Below are 19,473 nucleotides of genomic sequence, written 5' to 3'. Positions count from 1 at the left end.
TTTCTGACATCAGTTAGAGCAAGAAAAAACGATCCCCAACGGGGTACTTGGCTTTAGAAGACTTCAGGATTATTAAGTTTGCAAACAAAAATTCAGGTAGCGGCCGACCGGCACTTGTAAACTGCTTCTGCTTCGGGCTCCTCGGCAAGAAAGACTGGGTTAATGGCGTCGGCTGCCTGTTTTTATACCCCTGACGTCAGTCCTGCAGCGACAGCATCCGATGCAGAAATACTAAGTCTGTGGTATTCGGGCCGACTGAGGGTTAACTGCAGGCAGATAACCCAAGTGTGATGACTGCAACAGTAAAATACGAAGAACAATCGAGAGATACAGCAAATGAATTTCATATTGATGTACTGTTCAGCCTCTACCAATGTCAATGCTTGAGAAACTCTGGCAGACGTGACGTATGAGGACTTTCACAATCTGCTGATCCCAAAGAGATATTTGGTTAATAATAGATGCAGAACAGATAACAGTGTGGAAAATAATGGGGCAGTATTCATGGATGCACAGTAAAGGAGATTCTTACCTTTTCTATGCCCAGCAGTGAACAACATTCTTTGTCTAAGGTTTCCAATACTGAAAAAGGAAGTGATTCTACTCTAACCTAACAGATATATCTGATGAACAACACACATTTATGCAGCTAAAGTGTGATAACAGTTGACACATCCTGTGCAGACCATAAAAAAGAACTTGATAAAGATGGAATTTGTCAATACAACTAAGGACTTACATGACAAACATTCATGTTCTACAGTGCAGTTGTGGCTCCAGAGTTGAAGTCTTCTGATTCATTTACAATACAACACTTTTCTGTTTACTTTGGAATTACAGCTCCAGACCACTTTGACTTAGTTTGTGATTAAATTTCTCTGTAAAGTCATGGAATGACTTCATGTTTCAGATCTCTTCTTTACAAAAATGTAGTTGTCAGTAAATGAAATATTATGCCTGCGTTACTGGGAAATGGTGTATACTTTCAGTGTAACATGAATTTTCATAAAGCTAAGGTTGAGGGATAGGAATATTAGATAGAATAAAAGACTGATAATGAGAAGCTTCTCATATGTCTGACATTACATTTGCTAACATTATATTAAATGTACAGTGTATTAATTAAATGCTGTTTTGGGGGGAGCAAGGGCATTTTTTATGATTAGAATAAAGCTGTGTGAAATTTCTGGGAAACGGGGTTGATAACAACAAAGAGTACCCCTAAATATATTAAACATTCTTAGGAATGGCACTTTTGGTTTAACTGCGAGCCCCCCACTGAATAATGCTACAACATACTGAAAATCTAAGTCAGTAACAAAAAAAAACTGCCTCAAGAATTTTTGAAAGTCTCCATTATAGCCATTGTAAATCTTGCCATAATATTTACCATCTTAAATAAAGAAGGGATATTTGCCAGCCATCTAGGAAAAATCCCTCACTGTAGCTCTATGTAAAGGCACAGTTTGAAATGCCCTTTACCATCCCATGCCCTTATTTCTTCTGTATCAATTTTTTTTTTGAGAAATGCATTCTTTTTTTTTCATTTTTTTTATTAATTAAGATAAGTATAAACATCATATATCTAACAGCTGTTCAAATATACCTTGATTGTACAATCAGGTTTGCTACATTCATGTAAAATAACATTCTGAATCTCAACTAACTTTCTCTAAAATATAAAACAAAAATTAACTATGTGCACTACAAATACTAATGGGGAATGTAAACAATCATTAATCTCTACAGTATTTCTTGAATATTACAGTAAATATTTTACTGTATACTTACTATAATTTTCATCCCATTAAAGAGGCATCATTATCACTAAAGCCTTATGTTTTATATTCACTTATGGCTTGTAGAATAAACCAGTCCATGCTAAATACACTAACTTCTGTTATTTTTTCAATATTTCTAATTTGGTTCCATTTATACAATTATACTAAGCTAAAAATATCCATTTCTAGTTAAAAAAAAAAAACGTAAATGTAAAAGAATCACCAAACCAGAATACAACACCTATTATTCACAAAACAAAATGCCAGTAGATGCATTACAGCCTTGAGAAAATATATTTATTTTATTAAAAATCAATTTTATTAAATAAATATATTTTCTCAAGGCACTAGTGCATCTATTGGCATTTCGGTTTGGGGATCTCTTTTCATTTAATCATTTTATCTTCATTGGCAGTTTCCAGTAATTATTTATATACATATATACGGATGTATATCTAAATATTGAAAATTCACTATATCAAAAGCTAACTGGCTGAACACAATGTGTCGATCTGCAGCTTACTGAAATCTAAAGCAAAAAAAAAAAAAGAAAAATGTAAAACACTACCTGGAAAAATACATTCTCAAATCACAATAGATAGATTCAATGCTAAACTGGAGGAACATCTCCTAAAAGATAGCGCCTGTAGTTGCTTTTGTGGTATTGGATAAGCTGATTTAGATTTGTAGACCTGCTGTTACTAGAATACTTACAAATACTACACACAGGTATCAGTACTACACACAGGTATCACTCAGCTAAAAGAACTTTGCCCCATAAAAACTGTAAATATTGTACATATTTCCACATTGTTTGAAATATTTCTTGCTACTCCTCTATGTGCATTTACTTTTGATATGCATTTATGTTACTGTATAACGCATGATGTTTTTTTCACATTTGTTACTGATTTGTTTTATTGCATTAGGTACTTTGTTACTCTGGAGCCTCGTCCATGCCTAACAAGGGTCAAGTGACAAGTGCACTTAACCAGTTACCAGATTCCAAATATATATATATATATATATATAGCCACCTGGTGATGTTATCCTTGGCTCTAGATGTTTGTCAGTGTTGATGTGACACACCAACCCCATGTTGGAGGTTGTAGATGGATGTATATCATAATACATACAAATTCTGGATGGAAACAGCATATACATTTCTGATATTAGCCCAGCTATAGCTGGAGTTTTATTTTAATTTCTTTTTCAGATTTATTCTATGACCTCAAAGATTATGACTCTGTTTTGATAAAAACTCCTTAGCACTTTCTGGTAACCTATTAAGTACATTATTACCAATGAATGATTGTATTTGATCTGTGTCTGTTGGCAAAATATTTTCTTCATTTATTTTCCCAAAATACTTTAAGATCTTCTAAAGTGTCTTTTACATCCATTATTATTTTATGTCCAAAGCACTTAATGGCATTATTATGGTGGGGTTTATTTAGTTATATAACTCTACTATTAAATTTACGTAATCTTATACGATTAATATTGTAGGATGTGAGTTTCCATTTCTCTTAAACTGTTTCTTTACATCTCAAGATTTGAGTTTACTGTCTAATGTATTCACCATATCTAAAAATGCTTAGCTCCCTTCTGTACTTTAAGGTTGACTGTATTTATGTTGGCTATCTATAATTCTTTATCCTACTCTTTGTATTTATTTCTGATACAATTTGCAATTTTGCAGTGTGTGTATGTGTGTGTATATCATCAATGTATCTCAAAGGATGATTTTACTTGAGCTCTTATCAATATACTCAAAAAAGTATTTCTTCCAAAAGTCAATTCTTAATTCAATTTAGTAATACTTACTGGAATTCTTTATCCTTCTCTTTATACTAATTTCTGATCCAGTTTATTCAAATACACATTTCACTATATTCCAAAGGGTGATTATACTTGAACTCTCATTATTAATAAATCCTATTCATTCAAAATTCAACCTTTCAGAATTTCCCTATCAATCTTTGTTTTCCACTTCTCTATTTTAGTCACTCCCTGACACAATCTTCTCAGTCCATAACAGCACAAGACAATTAAGTTAAACTATTACCTAGTGCTGTGTTTTATGATACAAAAGACAGCTTCATTATAAAAATTCATATAAACTTGAAGACCAGAGTTTCTAACATGTTGTTGTTTAAATAGACCTGCGGTGGTGGTGCTGTGGTAGAGTTGTCGCCTCACAGTAAGACTCTGTCCAGTTTGATTCTCAGCTAGAGCATCTTCTGCGTGCAGACATGCGTGAATGGGCGTACCTTCGTTGAAGGTTGTGCGTCAGGCCTGGCAAGCCGGTACGTAAAAATCAACTGCCAATCATTAGTGGACCGGAGTTCTGCTGTGGCGACCCCTAACCGGGAAAAGCCGAAAGACACAAACAAACATTATTTGAAGGGACAAAAAGAGGGAGAGAATGCTAGATGAGGGAATACAAAGAATAAAAAGGTGGAGAGAATGCTGGGTGAGGGGCAAGAAAAAAATGGAGTTTAAACTGTAACTTTAAATTAAGTATCTGAAATACAGTACAGACAAGAGTTTTTAACTGTAATGCAAGCAAAGCAAAATATTAATATTAATGTCAATACCTTTTACATTTTTACATAATATATAGCTACATTTCTACTTCTGTCAACTAAAAGAAAATGTATATGCATTGTTAAGAAGTTCAAGGTACTGCATAAAAGGAAAAGTATTTAAAATATCCTCCCTCTCTCCCATAAGTGCCAGCATGCATCTCCAATTATACATCATATCATAAAATGAATCTTCTTTATCATCTCATCTTTTCAAATCCACATTTATACGTTACTTTAATAATCACAAGTTATATTTTTATTAAGAAAGCATTAAGGAAGAATATTTGTTTGCTAGTTCAGACAATAAACATTAAGTGCAGTGTTACTCTAATTACATATTAAAATGCAGAAAAACACTATATATTTACATTTAAATTAATATAAGTTGCTCTACCTCCTAATATGTAATTACATTCCTAGCAATTATGTTTTGATATACACTCGTACAATTATTTTAACTTATTCAGTTGGAAATAGAATCCAAAATAAACAATCCCCCAAGCCCAGACATCCACAACCACATACATTCATGTATTAAAAGATGCAAGCACTTATAATATGCAAAGCTATACAATTTATTGTACAATGACACATAATATCATAGACAACTTAAAGAAATCAGAGTAACGGGTCCTCTATTAAAAGTGTCCTCTGAAGGATGTGACGTGTAAAACTCAAATGTCTGCGTCTGTTTACTAACTGCAATCACCACCAGACTGATAAAAATCAGAAACAAAACTTCTGAGAAACACATCAAACATATGCAGGCAAATCAAAGTGTTGATGTGTTTCTCAGTTTTGTTTTGCCACAAACTGTGGAACAGCTGAGAGGGATAGGCAGTAAACATAAACTGAATACACTCGTTGACATGCTACTCTCATACTATGCACATAAAATCAGCACATTTTCCTTTTCTACTATCCCACCTCTCTCCCTCAGTAGTGCAGTCTTCTTCCGGCTTTCTTCTCTGTGTGAAATATGAAAGTATTACAGCTGCCATCTGCAAAAGTTTTTAAAAGTAGGAGCCTCTTCTGTGCAAGATCATCAGTCAAATTTATAGAAAATACATCATAAATCACCTTAACAAATGGATAAACGTACTACACTATCGTAATTATGTCTAAGAACATGGGCCTGCAAGATAAGAACCACCCTTATCTTTAGGCATCTGTTCAAAGTACTTGGGCCAATAATCAAGAAGAGAAGATGAAGCACATAAAGTTCAAAATAAGTGAAAAATTCTATATATTTTTTCCTGATTATAATCCAAACGTAAGAGGACAATCACCACCATTTTGAAACAGTTCCATTTCACTTTGGCAATATAATTGTTTCATGAATATTCATGAGCCAATTATGTATTCCTACAGGTACTAAAAATGATACTTTCAAATGAAAAATAACACACTATCAACAAATGTTTAAATATTATCATTAACATTTTCACTACTAGGTTAGGGAGAGGCCCCTCTTTACAGCAAATTAGCAGCTAATAAAAAATTTGGAAAATATAATTAGGATTGGCTTACTTCAGTATCAAAGTATTGCAAATTAAATGATTACCATTTTACTTAATATTGACAGCTTCAAACAAATATTTCAGTAACTTTAATAAAAGTAACAAAGATTAATGAATCAATAAATCATTTACAATAATTGTACGATCATTTAAGTCATTTTTACTTCTGTGCCATCCCAACTTTACCTCCCTCCATAATGGAATACTGGTAGTTTTTCTTTTTATTACTTTGCAGCTACTAAAGTACAGTTATCTCTACCTGGTAATCATTTCAAAGACAAAGAAGTCCATTCCATTTTTTTTTACTTCTGGCACCCATTTTTGGGATTTGACAATGGTAGCAGATTCATCTCATCTGTTAAACAGTTTTATTTCAGATGAGAACTGCATCTTTATTTTTGCAGGAAATAACAGTTTTGCCCTTATGCTGTTCTTTCTAACATGAGGATCAAAAGCAGCCTCACCACCTGTGGTAAAAGCTGCAGTGATTAACACCATTTCCGTGATGTGTCATTTTGTGATTCACAGACACACTAGTCACAGTGAGGAAAGATGTCATTGTCAGATAGTTAACAGTGATTCACAGAAATGCAAATTAACTACCTCTAGTGCTAACTGAGACTTTCCTGTGGCAGTTAACACTGGTGGCCCATGTACTGCAGTGATTCAAGGCACTCTCCTCCCCTGTTGTTCACTATTCCACTCACATACATGCATGCATTCAAACTCACTCACACACACACACACACACACACACACACACACACACACACACACACACACACACACACACACACACACACCTTACCAATCCAAGATTGCGATAAGATCCTCCAAGTCTCTTATTCCCGTGCCATCAAAAATTACATAGCTTTTCTGTCTATAATAATACCAGACACTAGGGTTTCATTCTTGCTTGTATTGTAGAATGCATATTGGTGTGACAGCTGTTACTCCATTAATTTTGAAGTGAGTCCTGGTAACGGTTTAAATAATCTTCCTGGTGTCATCTAGTGTACCTCCCCTTTTTTACTGAAGCCTCCAATCACTGACCCTCATGAGTCACAGACTGTTGCAAGCATTATATCATAGGTTCATAGGTTCATAGATTAGTACTAGGCTAACTGCCCTTGCGAGCTAATTTAAGCCTGGACAATTATCCCTTGTGAGACTCAAACCCTGCACCTTGTGTTTGCAAGGCAAACACCTTAACCATTAAGCCACCCTCTCATCCATGGCAGATATTATTTTTTACTGTCTCTAAAGCAAGATTTGAAGAGTATCTCAGGTGTCTAGTGTTCTGCCTGCCTCTAAGTCCCATTAAGGCATGATGTTTGGCTTCTCACTGACGGACAGTTTGTCCCAGATTCATGTCTTGTTTAAGTGCCATTAAGAAATGATATTAAGAAGATATCTCTGGTGAATAGTTTTTCACCGACTGAAAGATTAAATATTTGATTAGTGTAGACGAGTGGGGAGGTATGACAGCTCCCCCAAACAACATCCAAATTTATACATGCACATACAACCCCCATCACAAACACACTCACCCATACACATACACACACACACACACACACACACACACACACACACACACACACACACACACACACACACACACACACACACACACACACACACACACACTCTAGCATTACATGTTGTGGTAAACTCATAAGCACTTCCCTCTACAGAGATGGGTGATCATGAGCTTTTGCTTGGATTCACCAGCACCACTAGCTAGGAGTGGCATTAATGCAGCTAAGCAATTCTCTTGATTGTTCAGCTGTGTAAATGCCTTACCATAGGCAGTGCAGGAGGCAGGGGAGAGGGGGAGGGGTACATGGCTAATTAGCAGGTGCCTCTCCTCCAGAATGCTTCATTTGCCACAGCCACAGAGACAGATCACCATGGTGCTGCGTGTGTTTGTGCTAGAGCACTGTAGCAGGGCTATCTATGAATACCAAATGGTTACCGTGAAGTAAATACCTTGTGTATGCCTTGCAGTAAAGCTTTCTGAATTCCACCTTAAAATTTTTACTAGAAGCCAGGCAGACTTTCCTTTCTTAATAGTTTTCATAGAATAATCATTGTCAAAATTAATAGTATTTGAACCAGTCTAGATTGCAGCATTATTCCAAGCTTATTTTACGACCAGTTACTTATCTAAATAAAATAAAAACTTTAGAAATATGGATGTAGGCTTGCTGTTCTCTTTAACTGAAGGAACCAAACCAAGAGATCTTTGAGCTTTCTCAATAGCACAAGATAAACTGTTAATTTCACTGTCTGAGGTACTCATGTATTTTAAAAATTCACTGTATCATTTCCTTTAAGCTTTTCTAACATGCCAAATATTCTACAGTTCCATCTTCATTATTTCCAAGTTATCCAATTTTTTAATTAACCTTGTATTTCATTTTCATAAATATCATCCGTGACCATCCTTTTTAATTCTTACAACCATATTACTCAGGGTACACTCAACCTCTATTATTTACATATAATGCTAAGAAATCATAGTTGTTAACAGCACAAGTTGTTTCATACAACTTGGGTGCAACCTGTCTTTCTTTGGAAATGCTCTATTTTCAATGTAAGCTTATGAACTGATTGTTTTAAGAGACTGCAGTAAACAACTGTTTTTAAACAGCTTTAATTTATACTATTGTCTTTTGAAATGCGCCATCTTCAGTATTAGAAACTGAATACATCATGTTAAAGAGACTGTAGCAGTCAACAGTTACTTGTTTCAAACAAACATTTTATATATTGTCCATTTTTTCTACTGAATGCTGCATTTTCACTGTACAATCTTGAATCAATAAAAGTAGTTACTGAACATATTTTATCAAGCCAGAATCTCCTTGTTGTATTTTAGTAGAATTCATTTTCAAAACTAGACTAAAATTGTTTAAGAACTTCATAGGAAATGTTATGAAATATTTCTACTATAAATCCACTACGTTCAGCAAGGAAATGTTATAACTCATCTTTAGAAACTTTATGGTTTTGTAATTTCTTTCTGTCAGATTTAAAAAATAGTGTATAAAGCTTCAAGATGCTGCTACTCCACAACCATGAACTGGAGAAATACATTCACTCACAATCTCATCTGTAACTCAGTCTGACTGTACACTTGGCCATGAAATCTAGACTGCCATGCTCAAAACTATTATGCATAATTGTTTGTCAATAAATATCCACAAGACGTTTTGTCAATCTTTCTTGATCTAAGGCATATGCTTATGAATATCTTTGCATCTTTACCTTCTCGATCTATGTATACTGTTTTTATTTTCCAGCTCCTAACAGACAGTAGTCTGTCTGTTAAATGGAATCATGCCATCTCTTTCCCACTGGTGGTTACTTTCAGAGTCTAGGAGGACTCAGTCTTACAGTCTTTCCATTCACCAGCTTTGCTAATGGCATGGATAAATTTATAAAAACGTCAAACTTGTACGCTATACCGGTGACTCATCTAACTTTTACAAAAAACTTCATCTCCTTGGTCAAATGAGCTATAGAACAGCTTTGGCTATGATAAGAAAGGCTTTTTAAACACAGGCAAAATTAAATAGATGCTCTCTTCCAGCAAGAACCATAATTCTTCATCTACTCTCTCTACAACTGAAGGTCAAACTATTACATCTGCTGAAATCTTGACTACAGATTTAGATATATGGTTTAATGAAAAAAGAAAACAAATGAAGTTTGATAAGTGCATATTCACTACTCTGGTTCTAGACAAAACCGGAAGCTGGGTCAACTTTACATATAAAACATTTTTATCAGTTAGTGCGAGATTCCACATAGCAACCATATGCACTTACTTCCCTCTATTTTATTCTGCACATTTCCTCAAAATATTTTACTCTCCATCTTTACATAAATTTGAAGATGGCCACAACAGGATAACTAGGTTTGCCAACAGTCAGTATGTCAGGACTCATCTCTGTACATCCCTTCATAGTTAAAGCAGCTAGAATGCAAACAACTGTCAGTCATCCAATTAAAATTTACCACTCAACCAAATATTTATCCATAATTAATGTCCTTGAAGTCTATTGTTATTTGGTAGGACAGTAGGTTTGTGGCACTGAATTAAACATTTACTTAGATATTTCTAAGTTACAAAAAATGATTCTAATAACAAAGACTACAAATGACAAATTTACCTGGTAGTTACTTTGGTTCTGTGGATGTCGTTGCTGGTTGGATGCCACACTCTGTGAAAGATTTCTTGATGGTGTGCTACTGCTATAAAGTGACGCATTTGTTGAGTGAAAATTTGTTGGTATTGGATATTCCCTGTGGTGGTGTACACTGTCCTGCAAGTCTTTCATATTTGTTTTAGAGTGTGCAGTACAGGGAACACTCCTTGAGACTGCAGGTGACACGGTCCTTTGGCATTCTATCTGGGATGTGTTGCTTTCTGAAAATTTTTTGCAGCTTGGGATCTGAGCACCCATGCAGGCTAGTTCTTCCTCTTTAGCATACTCATCATCCACATTACCAGTCTCCATAGCAATAGAAAAGCTGCCACTATCACCTCGAGTTGGGTGCTGTGCTGCAGTTCTGCCACTGAGTCTTTCAGGTGTAGCCAATGAAAAAACTTCACAAATTTCTAGATTCTGCAAATTCTGAATAGGGTTCCTACTAATGCTCTTGGGCACAGAAGACACAAGATTAGAACTGAAATGCTCAGGCTTAAACGACTTTTGATTTGCAACTGGTTCGACTGCATATGGTCTAGAAGATGCTACAGCTTTCGGAAGACTCCTGTCTGCATCCTGGACCATTGAAGTACCATAGTTCTTTGTAGTGTGGATATACAATGGGCTGCTGGGATTTGGCACAGTTAAATGTCTTGACAAAGAGATTGTTTTATCACTTAAGGTAACAGAAGTGCTTTTAGGCACTGAAATTTGCCTTGGTTTGAGAACAGTTTGTTGAAATTCAATATCACTTTTTGCAGGTGGGCGCAGAGGTGGACTTTTGCGGATTTCAGTTACCGGGCTGCTACTCTGCATAGAAGAGACCTGTCTATTAGAACTCTGGGTTGGAGTGTACACACCAGTGATAAAGTCACTACTGGATGGTGATGGAGTGGCTTGTTGGCTTGAAGTTCGAACACTATTTGGCACACTTCTTATTGTTACCTCTACAGCGGGGGCAGCAATACTTGAGGATGCTGATGGAGCAGGTAGTGTTGACTCTGAATTACTCTTACTGAGCATTTTTCTTCTTTTATTGCCTACCCATGTCTGCAAGACAAAATAAATGTTACACACAATTTCTAAAATGCAGTAAAGTGTTTTGAAATAGAACAGCACATTATAAGTTCAAGCAATAAGCATGACAAAGGGCCGCAAAAATAAATGCGTCACTGGCAGTATTTAAAAGGCACAAGTTGTTTCACATACTTTACTTCTTTACTTAGTAACCTGTTACTCATTTAGCAAGTTTCCTCTGCAGAACCTACATGTTAGTATAGGATGGAATACCAAGTACCTTAATAAAATGAATTCACCACTTAAGTTGCAAATATTGAACGCAGGATATTTAAGATCTAATAAATAAAAACTCAACGGACCAGATTGTTACTAGCGCTACTACAGGACAAAACATTCTTGACCTGGTACTTACAAATATAGTATCATCATGCATAACCGCACTAGTAACTTCCTCTACAACAAAGTTAGATAACAGGCTAGTAACCTTTTCCCCTCCATGTAATCTACACATCCTGATACCAATATATTGGAATTCAAAAACTCCATGCATACAAATCTCCTCAAATTCTATGATGAAGTGTCAAAATTCACATAAAACCATCACTCATCATCATCTCAGCAGATGGATTCACAAAGAAGTTTAATATACCACATAAATAAATACAGAGAATTGGTCATCGCACTCAGATCCAAATACAAGTGGCAATTTAACTGCCATCTGCCTTGGTGTTCAACCGACATAAGACCTACAGTTAAATGAAAAACATATTAGAGTATACAATGAATATCCCCAGGAAAAGGAATATATTAGGAATTTAACTAAAAATTTAAATAAGACTAGTAAATCTACTAAGGCAGTCCAGAACTCAGGTTGGCATCTTAAGCAAATGACAATTACAAATCCTTTCACTACACTAGAAAACTAAGAAACAACACTCAACAATGTGCAGAACTCATAGTAAATGGCAAAGGCTAGTCAGACCTGATGCACATTGTCACTGTATTCTAACAAATACATTTTGTGCAAATTTCATGCCCGAGATAAGTATCCAAAGCCCTACAAACTCTGTATCTCTCAACCATCCGAACATCACTGAAGAACATGTGCTGAAAGTACAGACTAAGACAGAATACTACTTCCATGGGAACAGATAACATAGTGGTCTGTTAAATAGTACTAAAAAAACCCTTGTGGAACCTATTCATAAACTACTTAATCTGAGCTTGGCTACATGCTCCGACCAGAGGTATGGTGTACAGCACTAGGGATACCACTCTATAAAGGTGGCCCTGCTACCAACCCCAGAAACTACAGTTGCATCAGACTGACGAGTCTCATATGTAGAACCACAGAACACTAATGCAACTGATTAACATTAAAAATCTCATCATGCTAGATCCACAGCAATTTAGTTTTGTAAAATTAAGATCCTGTCCAAAGAGCCTGATAAACTTCTTCAGAGCAGTAACACAAGCTGTTGACAGAGGTCACACCACATACACAGCCTACCCGGACTTGGGCAAGGCATATGACACCAACAAATATCCTAGCAAAATTAGTAAACTAAAAATGCTGCAACAACACCCCTATTTGGTAATACAGACAGAAAACTGGCTGAAAAAAGAGAATTTGCACAATATGAATGGCAAGGGCAACATCAGAGAACAGGAAGGTGACCACTGGTGCCTTGTAGGGCTCAGTGCTGGGACTCATTTTGTTTGGTATTTGCTTCTCTGACCTACAGACTAAAACCCAAGACCTATGGCTAACCATGTTTGAAGATGACTAGAAACTAGTAGCCACTGACAAATCCCCCTCTGTCACAGCAAACATCCAGCAAGAACTTACACTTGCAAATGCCTGGCATACTGAAAATGGTCTTAAATTAAACGCTAAGCATGCACTGCTGTTGCATGTGTCAGACAGACCTCTCTCAAGCATATGGCAGCGACAATACCCCACTTCAGAACAAAAATGTAGTCAAAGATCTGGGAATCTGGACTGACAATTCTCTGTTTTGATCATCATGTAGCAGTGGTCGTCAGGAAATCATTCTACTTGGCACAGCTGATGACCAACAGAATATCCTCCAGATCAAAAGAGGTTGTTGACCCCTTGTATTCAGCACTGATCAGACCTATTATAGAACATAACGCTCCCTTTGGGATATACCTCACCAGACTTTAAACAGTTGCAAAGATTGCAGATATTCCTAACAAAGAGGATCACAGGCATAAAATCCTAAAGCTGCCAGAAAAGACGATAAGCACTGTCTTTCTTTTAGAAGTCTTCCAAGATCCTTAGGGGGAGAGCTAAGCCTTGCCTTCCAAGCAATCAGGGAACCAGTACTGCAGGCTCTCTTGTACCATCACAAATCAAACAGTTCACCAAATACCAGAACATGAGATTTAAACAAGCTTCAACAGGTCAATACAGCAAGGTGGACAGACAGATGCATTACTCCAAATCTCCTTCACCTCTGGAATAGAATCCCCTTGCAGATAAAATCAAGTGATATACTACTTTCTTTCATACAGGACACAGAAAAGTGGATGGGTATTCATAAACTCACCCTGGGCTTAGCTAGTCTAACCTTCCTTGTGAGTGGAGGTATAGCCTACAGTGAGAATTAGCAAGATGTAATTGTCACAAGAGCCAGCAGCCTTTCACTTCCTACATTATACCATAAGCCTGTTCTTCCCTCACTTGATATTGCAATTTCTGTTTGTATTAGACTAACTTGCATTTAATGTCTCTGCAAACTAACATTTCTTTAAATATTAAATGACCGTCTTATAACTTGTACTGATTCTTTACCAACATCTTTATAATATCATTAATTTGTTATAATTACCTAAATTGCAGACATTTTTGATTTATTTCTGAAGGTTGTAAAATGATTGTTGTTAAAATGTTTTGTAATAATTTGGAGCTTTTCTCCCTGAGCTTCCACTGAAAATAGGTTTATACCCAATCAGACATTCCCAGTAATCAAATGTCAATAAATTAAATAAACAAATAAATAAATAATTAAAAGTACAATTCCTGTTATTCTTATGCATTCTCAGGGTTACAGAATACCTGCACCCTTGTACTCCCTGTAGTCCTTTTAGGTATTAGAAAGGTATAACTTTTCTAGTGCATTTTCTTACACCCTTCCCACCTGACATACTACTTATGAAATTTGTCACTTAAAAATGAATAAAAACAACCCTGTAACTTATGTCAAAATGATTTTCACAGGCTTGTTTTTTTTTTAATCAAAAAAGTCTTATTTCAACAGAGAAAACATCTAATATGCAGAAGATGAATGCTTTTGTGTTAGGGACATCCACCTCCTCCTCCTCCTCCCTTTTCCCATTTTTTACATGGTGTTAGGGTGTCACGCCAGAATTAGTCAATGTGACCACATCACACCAAGTCCAAAACAGCTTCAAAGATGTAACAAAATAAAAATGTAAAAACATCTCACACACTAAGTAACTGAGGCTCAGGTATATTTTAATAAAACCACACATTACAAAGATTAGCACTTTTCAACCAACACTAAATCTTCATCAAAATAATTAATTTCCCACAATTCAACACTGATACTTAAAACCACCCGATTATGTCAAGTGACTGAACTATGTATTTGAAAATCTATTATAACCTTCTATTTACCCTTTCTTCTATTTTTATCCCTCTTTAAAATATTTACATAATTAACTGCTCCATTAAAACCTAGAGTCACATAACTGGCTAACATAACATGCCATTTCATCTCCAAAAAATCAAGTTCATCATCATCACCATTAAAATTAGATGGAACAAAATCTGTAAGATGAAAAAACAAACATTTCTAACATTTTTACATTACATAGTGTTTACCCAAAGTACTAATAACATTTTTTTCTTTTAATGTCTCACTAATGTTCATATAATCTTTTTTAAATTACTTATTGTTTTTTCCCACATAAAATGAATCACAGGAGAGAGGACTGTGCAAAATACGCCACAAAAACAGCATTATATGTAAAATATCCTTGAACTACGCAAGACCACTTTGTAGACTCACAATAAAAATTAGGACCATCAGATAAGTACCTACACTTGGCACAAGTGTAACATTTATGCATCCTGTTTTTTTTGTTCCGAGTATTTTCAAATTTCTTAGGTTCATGTTCCAGTATGTTTTTAATATTCCTCCCTTCTTTATTACTGAACACTGGTTCCTTAACAACTATGATGAACACGTCTTCATTACCAGATTAAATGCATCATTTATTCTTAATAATGCTTTAAATGACTGGACTGTCTACCAAATAATCAATCAATGGCATAGCAATGGACCAGTTCCTATTTGTATTATAACCCTTTTCTTTGACACTCTCCGTTCCTCCAAACTCTGTCAATACATTCTGTACAATCTTTCTAAGATACTCTTGCAATAAAAAAGTTCATGCAAATTTTGTATCAAACTGTCAACCATATCCAGGTCAGTCATAAGTTATTTTATTCTTATTACCTGCCCCTTAATTAAATTATTTTTAAGTAAGTATAATGCATACTGGTATAATGCAAAATAGCATTACTTGCTGTATTTGTGTAATATTCAACAGTATTTAATTTACTACTTTCATGTTACTTAAATACCTCCACATCTAAGAAACTCACGTTGGTAACAGTCTAACAAGTGAATTTCAAAAAAGATGTACTAACATTCATTTTATTAATAAATAAATTCAAACCTTATTCATCCCTAGCTTATATAAAAACAATATCAATACAATGATAGGCTTTAATATAAAAATAACCAGGAATTTATCTCAAAATAAACATTAAAAGTAAGCCATAACTAAGAGGTGCCATTCTGTCACCCATTGCCACCCCTTTCTTTTGTCTACAAAACCGATCTATAAAGGAAAAAAAAAGTTATTTAAAACCTGTTCAGTACTTTCTACAATAAATTTAATCTCTCCTACTGTACATTTTTAAAGTTCATATAATAGAAGGGCTTCCCCCTCCACCACAGTATCATAAGGAATAACTATGTACAGCGACAAATCATCCAGAACTAATGTTTACATCGCCAGGGGACTAGCCCTGATACACACATATTCAATTACATAACTAAAACACATAAGCAGTGAGCACTGAGGAACACAAAGCACTAGAAACTGCCTTGTGTAATTTTCTAGTTTATGACAATTATGTTCAGTTACCTTCCATCTTTCCTAAACTCTGAAGTATGTTCCAATACAAAATGGCCCTGACTACAGTAAGATAAGCTTCACTGTTTACAAGGACAAGTCAAATATTTTAAAGGATACACAAATGAATCTTTGCGAATACGATGCTGAGAAAGGCTACATATAGCAAATTTGTCACAGCTGTTATAAAATAAGGTCAATACAATACAAGCAAAGTCAATAAATCTGGGAAAAAAAAATAAAACATTTTCACATTACAATAAAGTTATAAAAAGGGTGGTGGGAATCTGCACTGCCCAGCCCTGGAGGTGGGGAAGGGAGTTTCCTGCCCGATAGAGGCCAGAGGCTCTAATATGGGTGAAAGAATTAAGAGTGAAATGCAATAAGAACATCTACAGTGATGGTGGGGTGCAGGATACATCTACACATGAACCACACTGACATCACTGTACTCTATGGGGGAGTAAAAGGTAGGCTCGACAAAGTCTCACCTGCCTTACGGATAGGTGCTGCGCGGAAATGTCCCTATATCTCCTTTGCTTTGCTGTTGAAGAAATTTAGGGGCACTTCCTCTATCTTGCTGCAGACATTAAGGAGAGGCACTGAGACAGCATATGATAAATGGTTTGGGAAGCACCAAAGTATAAGACAAAAAAGTTATTAAAATTAAATAAAAGGGATTTAAAAAAAGTCCTTAGTAATTATGCAATTCAGATGGAAAAAGAAAAACAAAAACATCTGTATTCAGGGACAGGAAGAAACATACAGCACAAGACAAGTCTGTTCTGCGGCCAGTGTTACAAACTTTTCCTGAGATCTGTCTCTAGTATTTTGCTACTATGTTACAAAATATACAAGGCAGAAATATCTGAAAAGTAGACAAATACATAACCAAACAATACTTACTCGTACTACACTAAATTCTAATTTGGCTTCCTGTGCACATTGTAGTATCATCTGAAAACAATTTTTACTTTGATTTGTCATCCCATTTTCGTAATAACGTTGTAGAATCCTCTGTTGCTCTAAGGTAAATACAGAGCGCAGATTCATCTAAAAATAAAACGAACAGCATTATATATCAAAAGCCAATAAGTTTTAAATATATGCAGGTGGATTTTTTTTCACAAGATGTAGAAATGCAACTTTCTTGCCTCTAGAATAAGTACATTCAAAAGAAAAACAGGAAAGCAATGATTTGGTTAAATATCACATGCTGAATTTACTTTCAAATGGATGCCAGATGTAATTTTACAATGAAAAAGAGAAAGAATATACAAGACACTCACCAGAGCCCAGTGTCTTTTGAGAAGGGTACTCAAAAAAGATCCAAACAGCAGCCCAATACACAAATCCATTGACAGGTAGGTCATCATAACACAAGGGGCATACGAGAAAGAAGCTATTTTCTGCAGGACATCTGTGCTGAAACAGGCTGTGCTTTTCTAAACCAAGCCAAATTTGGAATGTCTAATAAAAATATATAATGTCCAGATGACAGTAGAACTGATTCCAAGGAATAATTATGCAAGAAGGTAGCAAAGATAGTGAAAGCCCTTATATACTCTATGCTATTTACAATGGCAAAATGAATGCCATTTCTTTAATAATTCTACACACTGCATGCTGGCCCTTCTTTTTCATTTGCAAAAAAAAACATACTTATGCAATATCTTGATTCTATCAAGATATAAACTGAATTGTCTACAGCGCTCAAGACAAAAGAGCAAATGTTTCCTTTGTTTTTTGCATGTAGTGAAAATATGTTGGCAGGAATCACTCATTCGCTCATTCTTCCATTCACAACACATTCATATACCCATTTTATCAATCTCAGGTCAACGGGGAGCTGAAGTCTAGCCTTGCAGTCAGCTGACATAAGGCAGAGAAACTAATCCTGGACAGAACATCAGCCTGTAGCAAGACACAAAAAACATCACTCACATATGCTGCACACACCTACAAGCAATCTGAAGAATTGCCATTTTATCAAGAAGTCTTTGGGATCTGGGAAGAAAATGGCACAGAGCAAAAACCCACACATACATAAGGAGGATATGCAGAAGGTATGCAGCCAAGAACCCACCCAGAGAACTAAGTGCTGTGAGGCAGCAACTCCAGCTACTATGCCAGTGTCCTATCAGATATTGGCTAGCTGAACAAAGAATGTTTCAGAATGAAGTTAAGAAGAATCTTCAGTTTAACCATGTCTTAGCAGAAAGCAACTAAGAATTTATGAGTTGCTAAAGCCTGCCTTCCTGAAATTCAACCAGCTGAAGTTATAGTGTTTATCTTAGACAAAATCAGTGCAGTTTCAAACAGATGCAAAATCCAATTTTTAAATAGTAAAATTCAGGTCATGAGGTGGAAAAAGATCCCCAAACAAGGATTTATGGTAAAAATACGACTCAGAAAAGAGTTACTTGGTCTGATTTGTCAAATGCAAGTGATTCAGCTGAAGAGAAAAGCTGGAATGGCTTCTGAAGATATAGAGCATTTTCTTTTACAAACTGACATTTTTGAAACTGAAAATAGGTAAGAAACTGTAATTTGCAGCTCACACAGAGATTCATTTTAATTAAATTGTGATTGCTGGCAAATGTCAAACTTTCTGTATATTGTTTGGAAATCTTTTAAAAATGTTTGTAATCTTTTTGTACTATTGATATAGAGGGGGGCTCCGCTGAAAACGCACCACTTGCCCAGCCAGACTCTACCAATATGTAGAATATGTAAAATAAAAAAATGAAATTTCCATTCTAACCATTTTTTTATATATACTGAAGGAAGACTTCTGTGCTGATTCAGAAATATCAGTGCTGTGTCTGAACAACTCCAGATATTGTGCTGGATAGTGTGGGCTAAGAAGCCATGCATAATGGTGAAATAATGTGAGATTCGGGTAGTCAACTTTTCGTTGATCCATTTCCAAAGAAACACGGGATGCTAAGACAGTACAAAAGCACAAAAGTGAAGGTCCAGCTACGAAATGTCCTTTCTTTAAGTCACATGCATTGAAGGTTGGAAATGGAACAAAAAGTGCATATCAGTGGGATTTCACAATGGAAAATGACTAGCTTCAGGAGAGAAGAGTCTAGCTTCAATCAGCAGAAGAGAGAAAAAAACATTTATTTCAATGGACTATAAT

General features: G+C 35.5%; 1 protein-coding gene across 2 annotated transcripts in view; it reads right to left on the bottom strand.

Moving 5' to 3' along the window:
- HDX (highly divergent homeobox) overlaps nt 1-19,473 on the bottom strand; it is a 587,780-nt gene that overhangs the window by 440,857 nt on the left and 127,450 nt on the right. For both annotated transcript variants that reach the window (XM_044057137.1, XM_044057138.1), the window contains exons 2-3: nt 17,232-17,378; nt 10,074-11,162 (exon numbers count right to left, since the gene is read on the bottom strand). In XM_044057137.1, the coding sequence (XP_043913072.1) occupies nt 10,074-11,162; nt 17,232-17,378 (1,236 nt within the window). The remainder of the gene's footprint in view (nt 1-10,073; nt 11,163-17,231; nt 17,379-19,473) is intronic.

This window comes from Protopterus annectens, chromosome 15.part0 (assembly GCF_019279795.1).
Source record: "Protopterus annectens isolate FY-2018-M chromosome 15.part0, PAN1.0, whole genome shotgun sequence".
Classification (NCBI taxonomy): domain Eukaryota; kingdom Metazoa; phylum Chordata; order Ceratodontiformes; family Protopteridae; genus Protopterus; species Protopterus annectens.
This window is presented reverse-complemented; position numbering and strand designations above follow the sequence as displayed.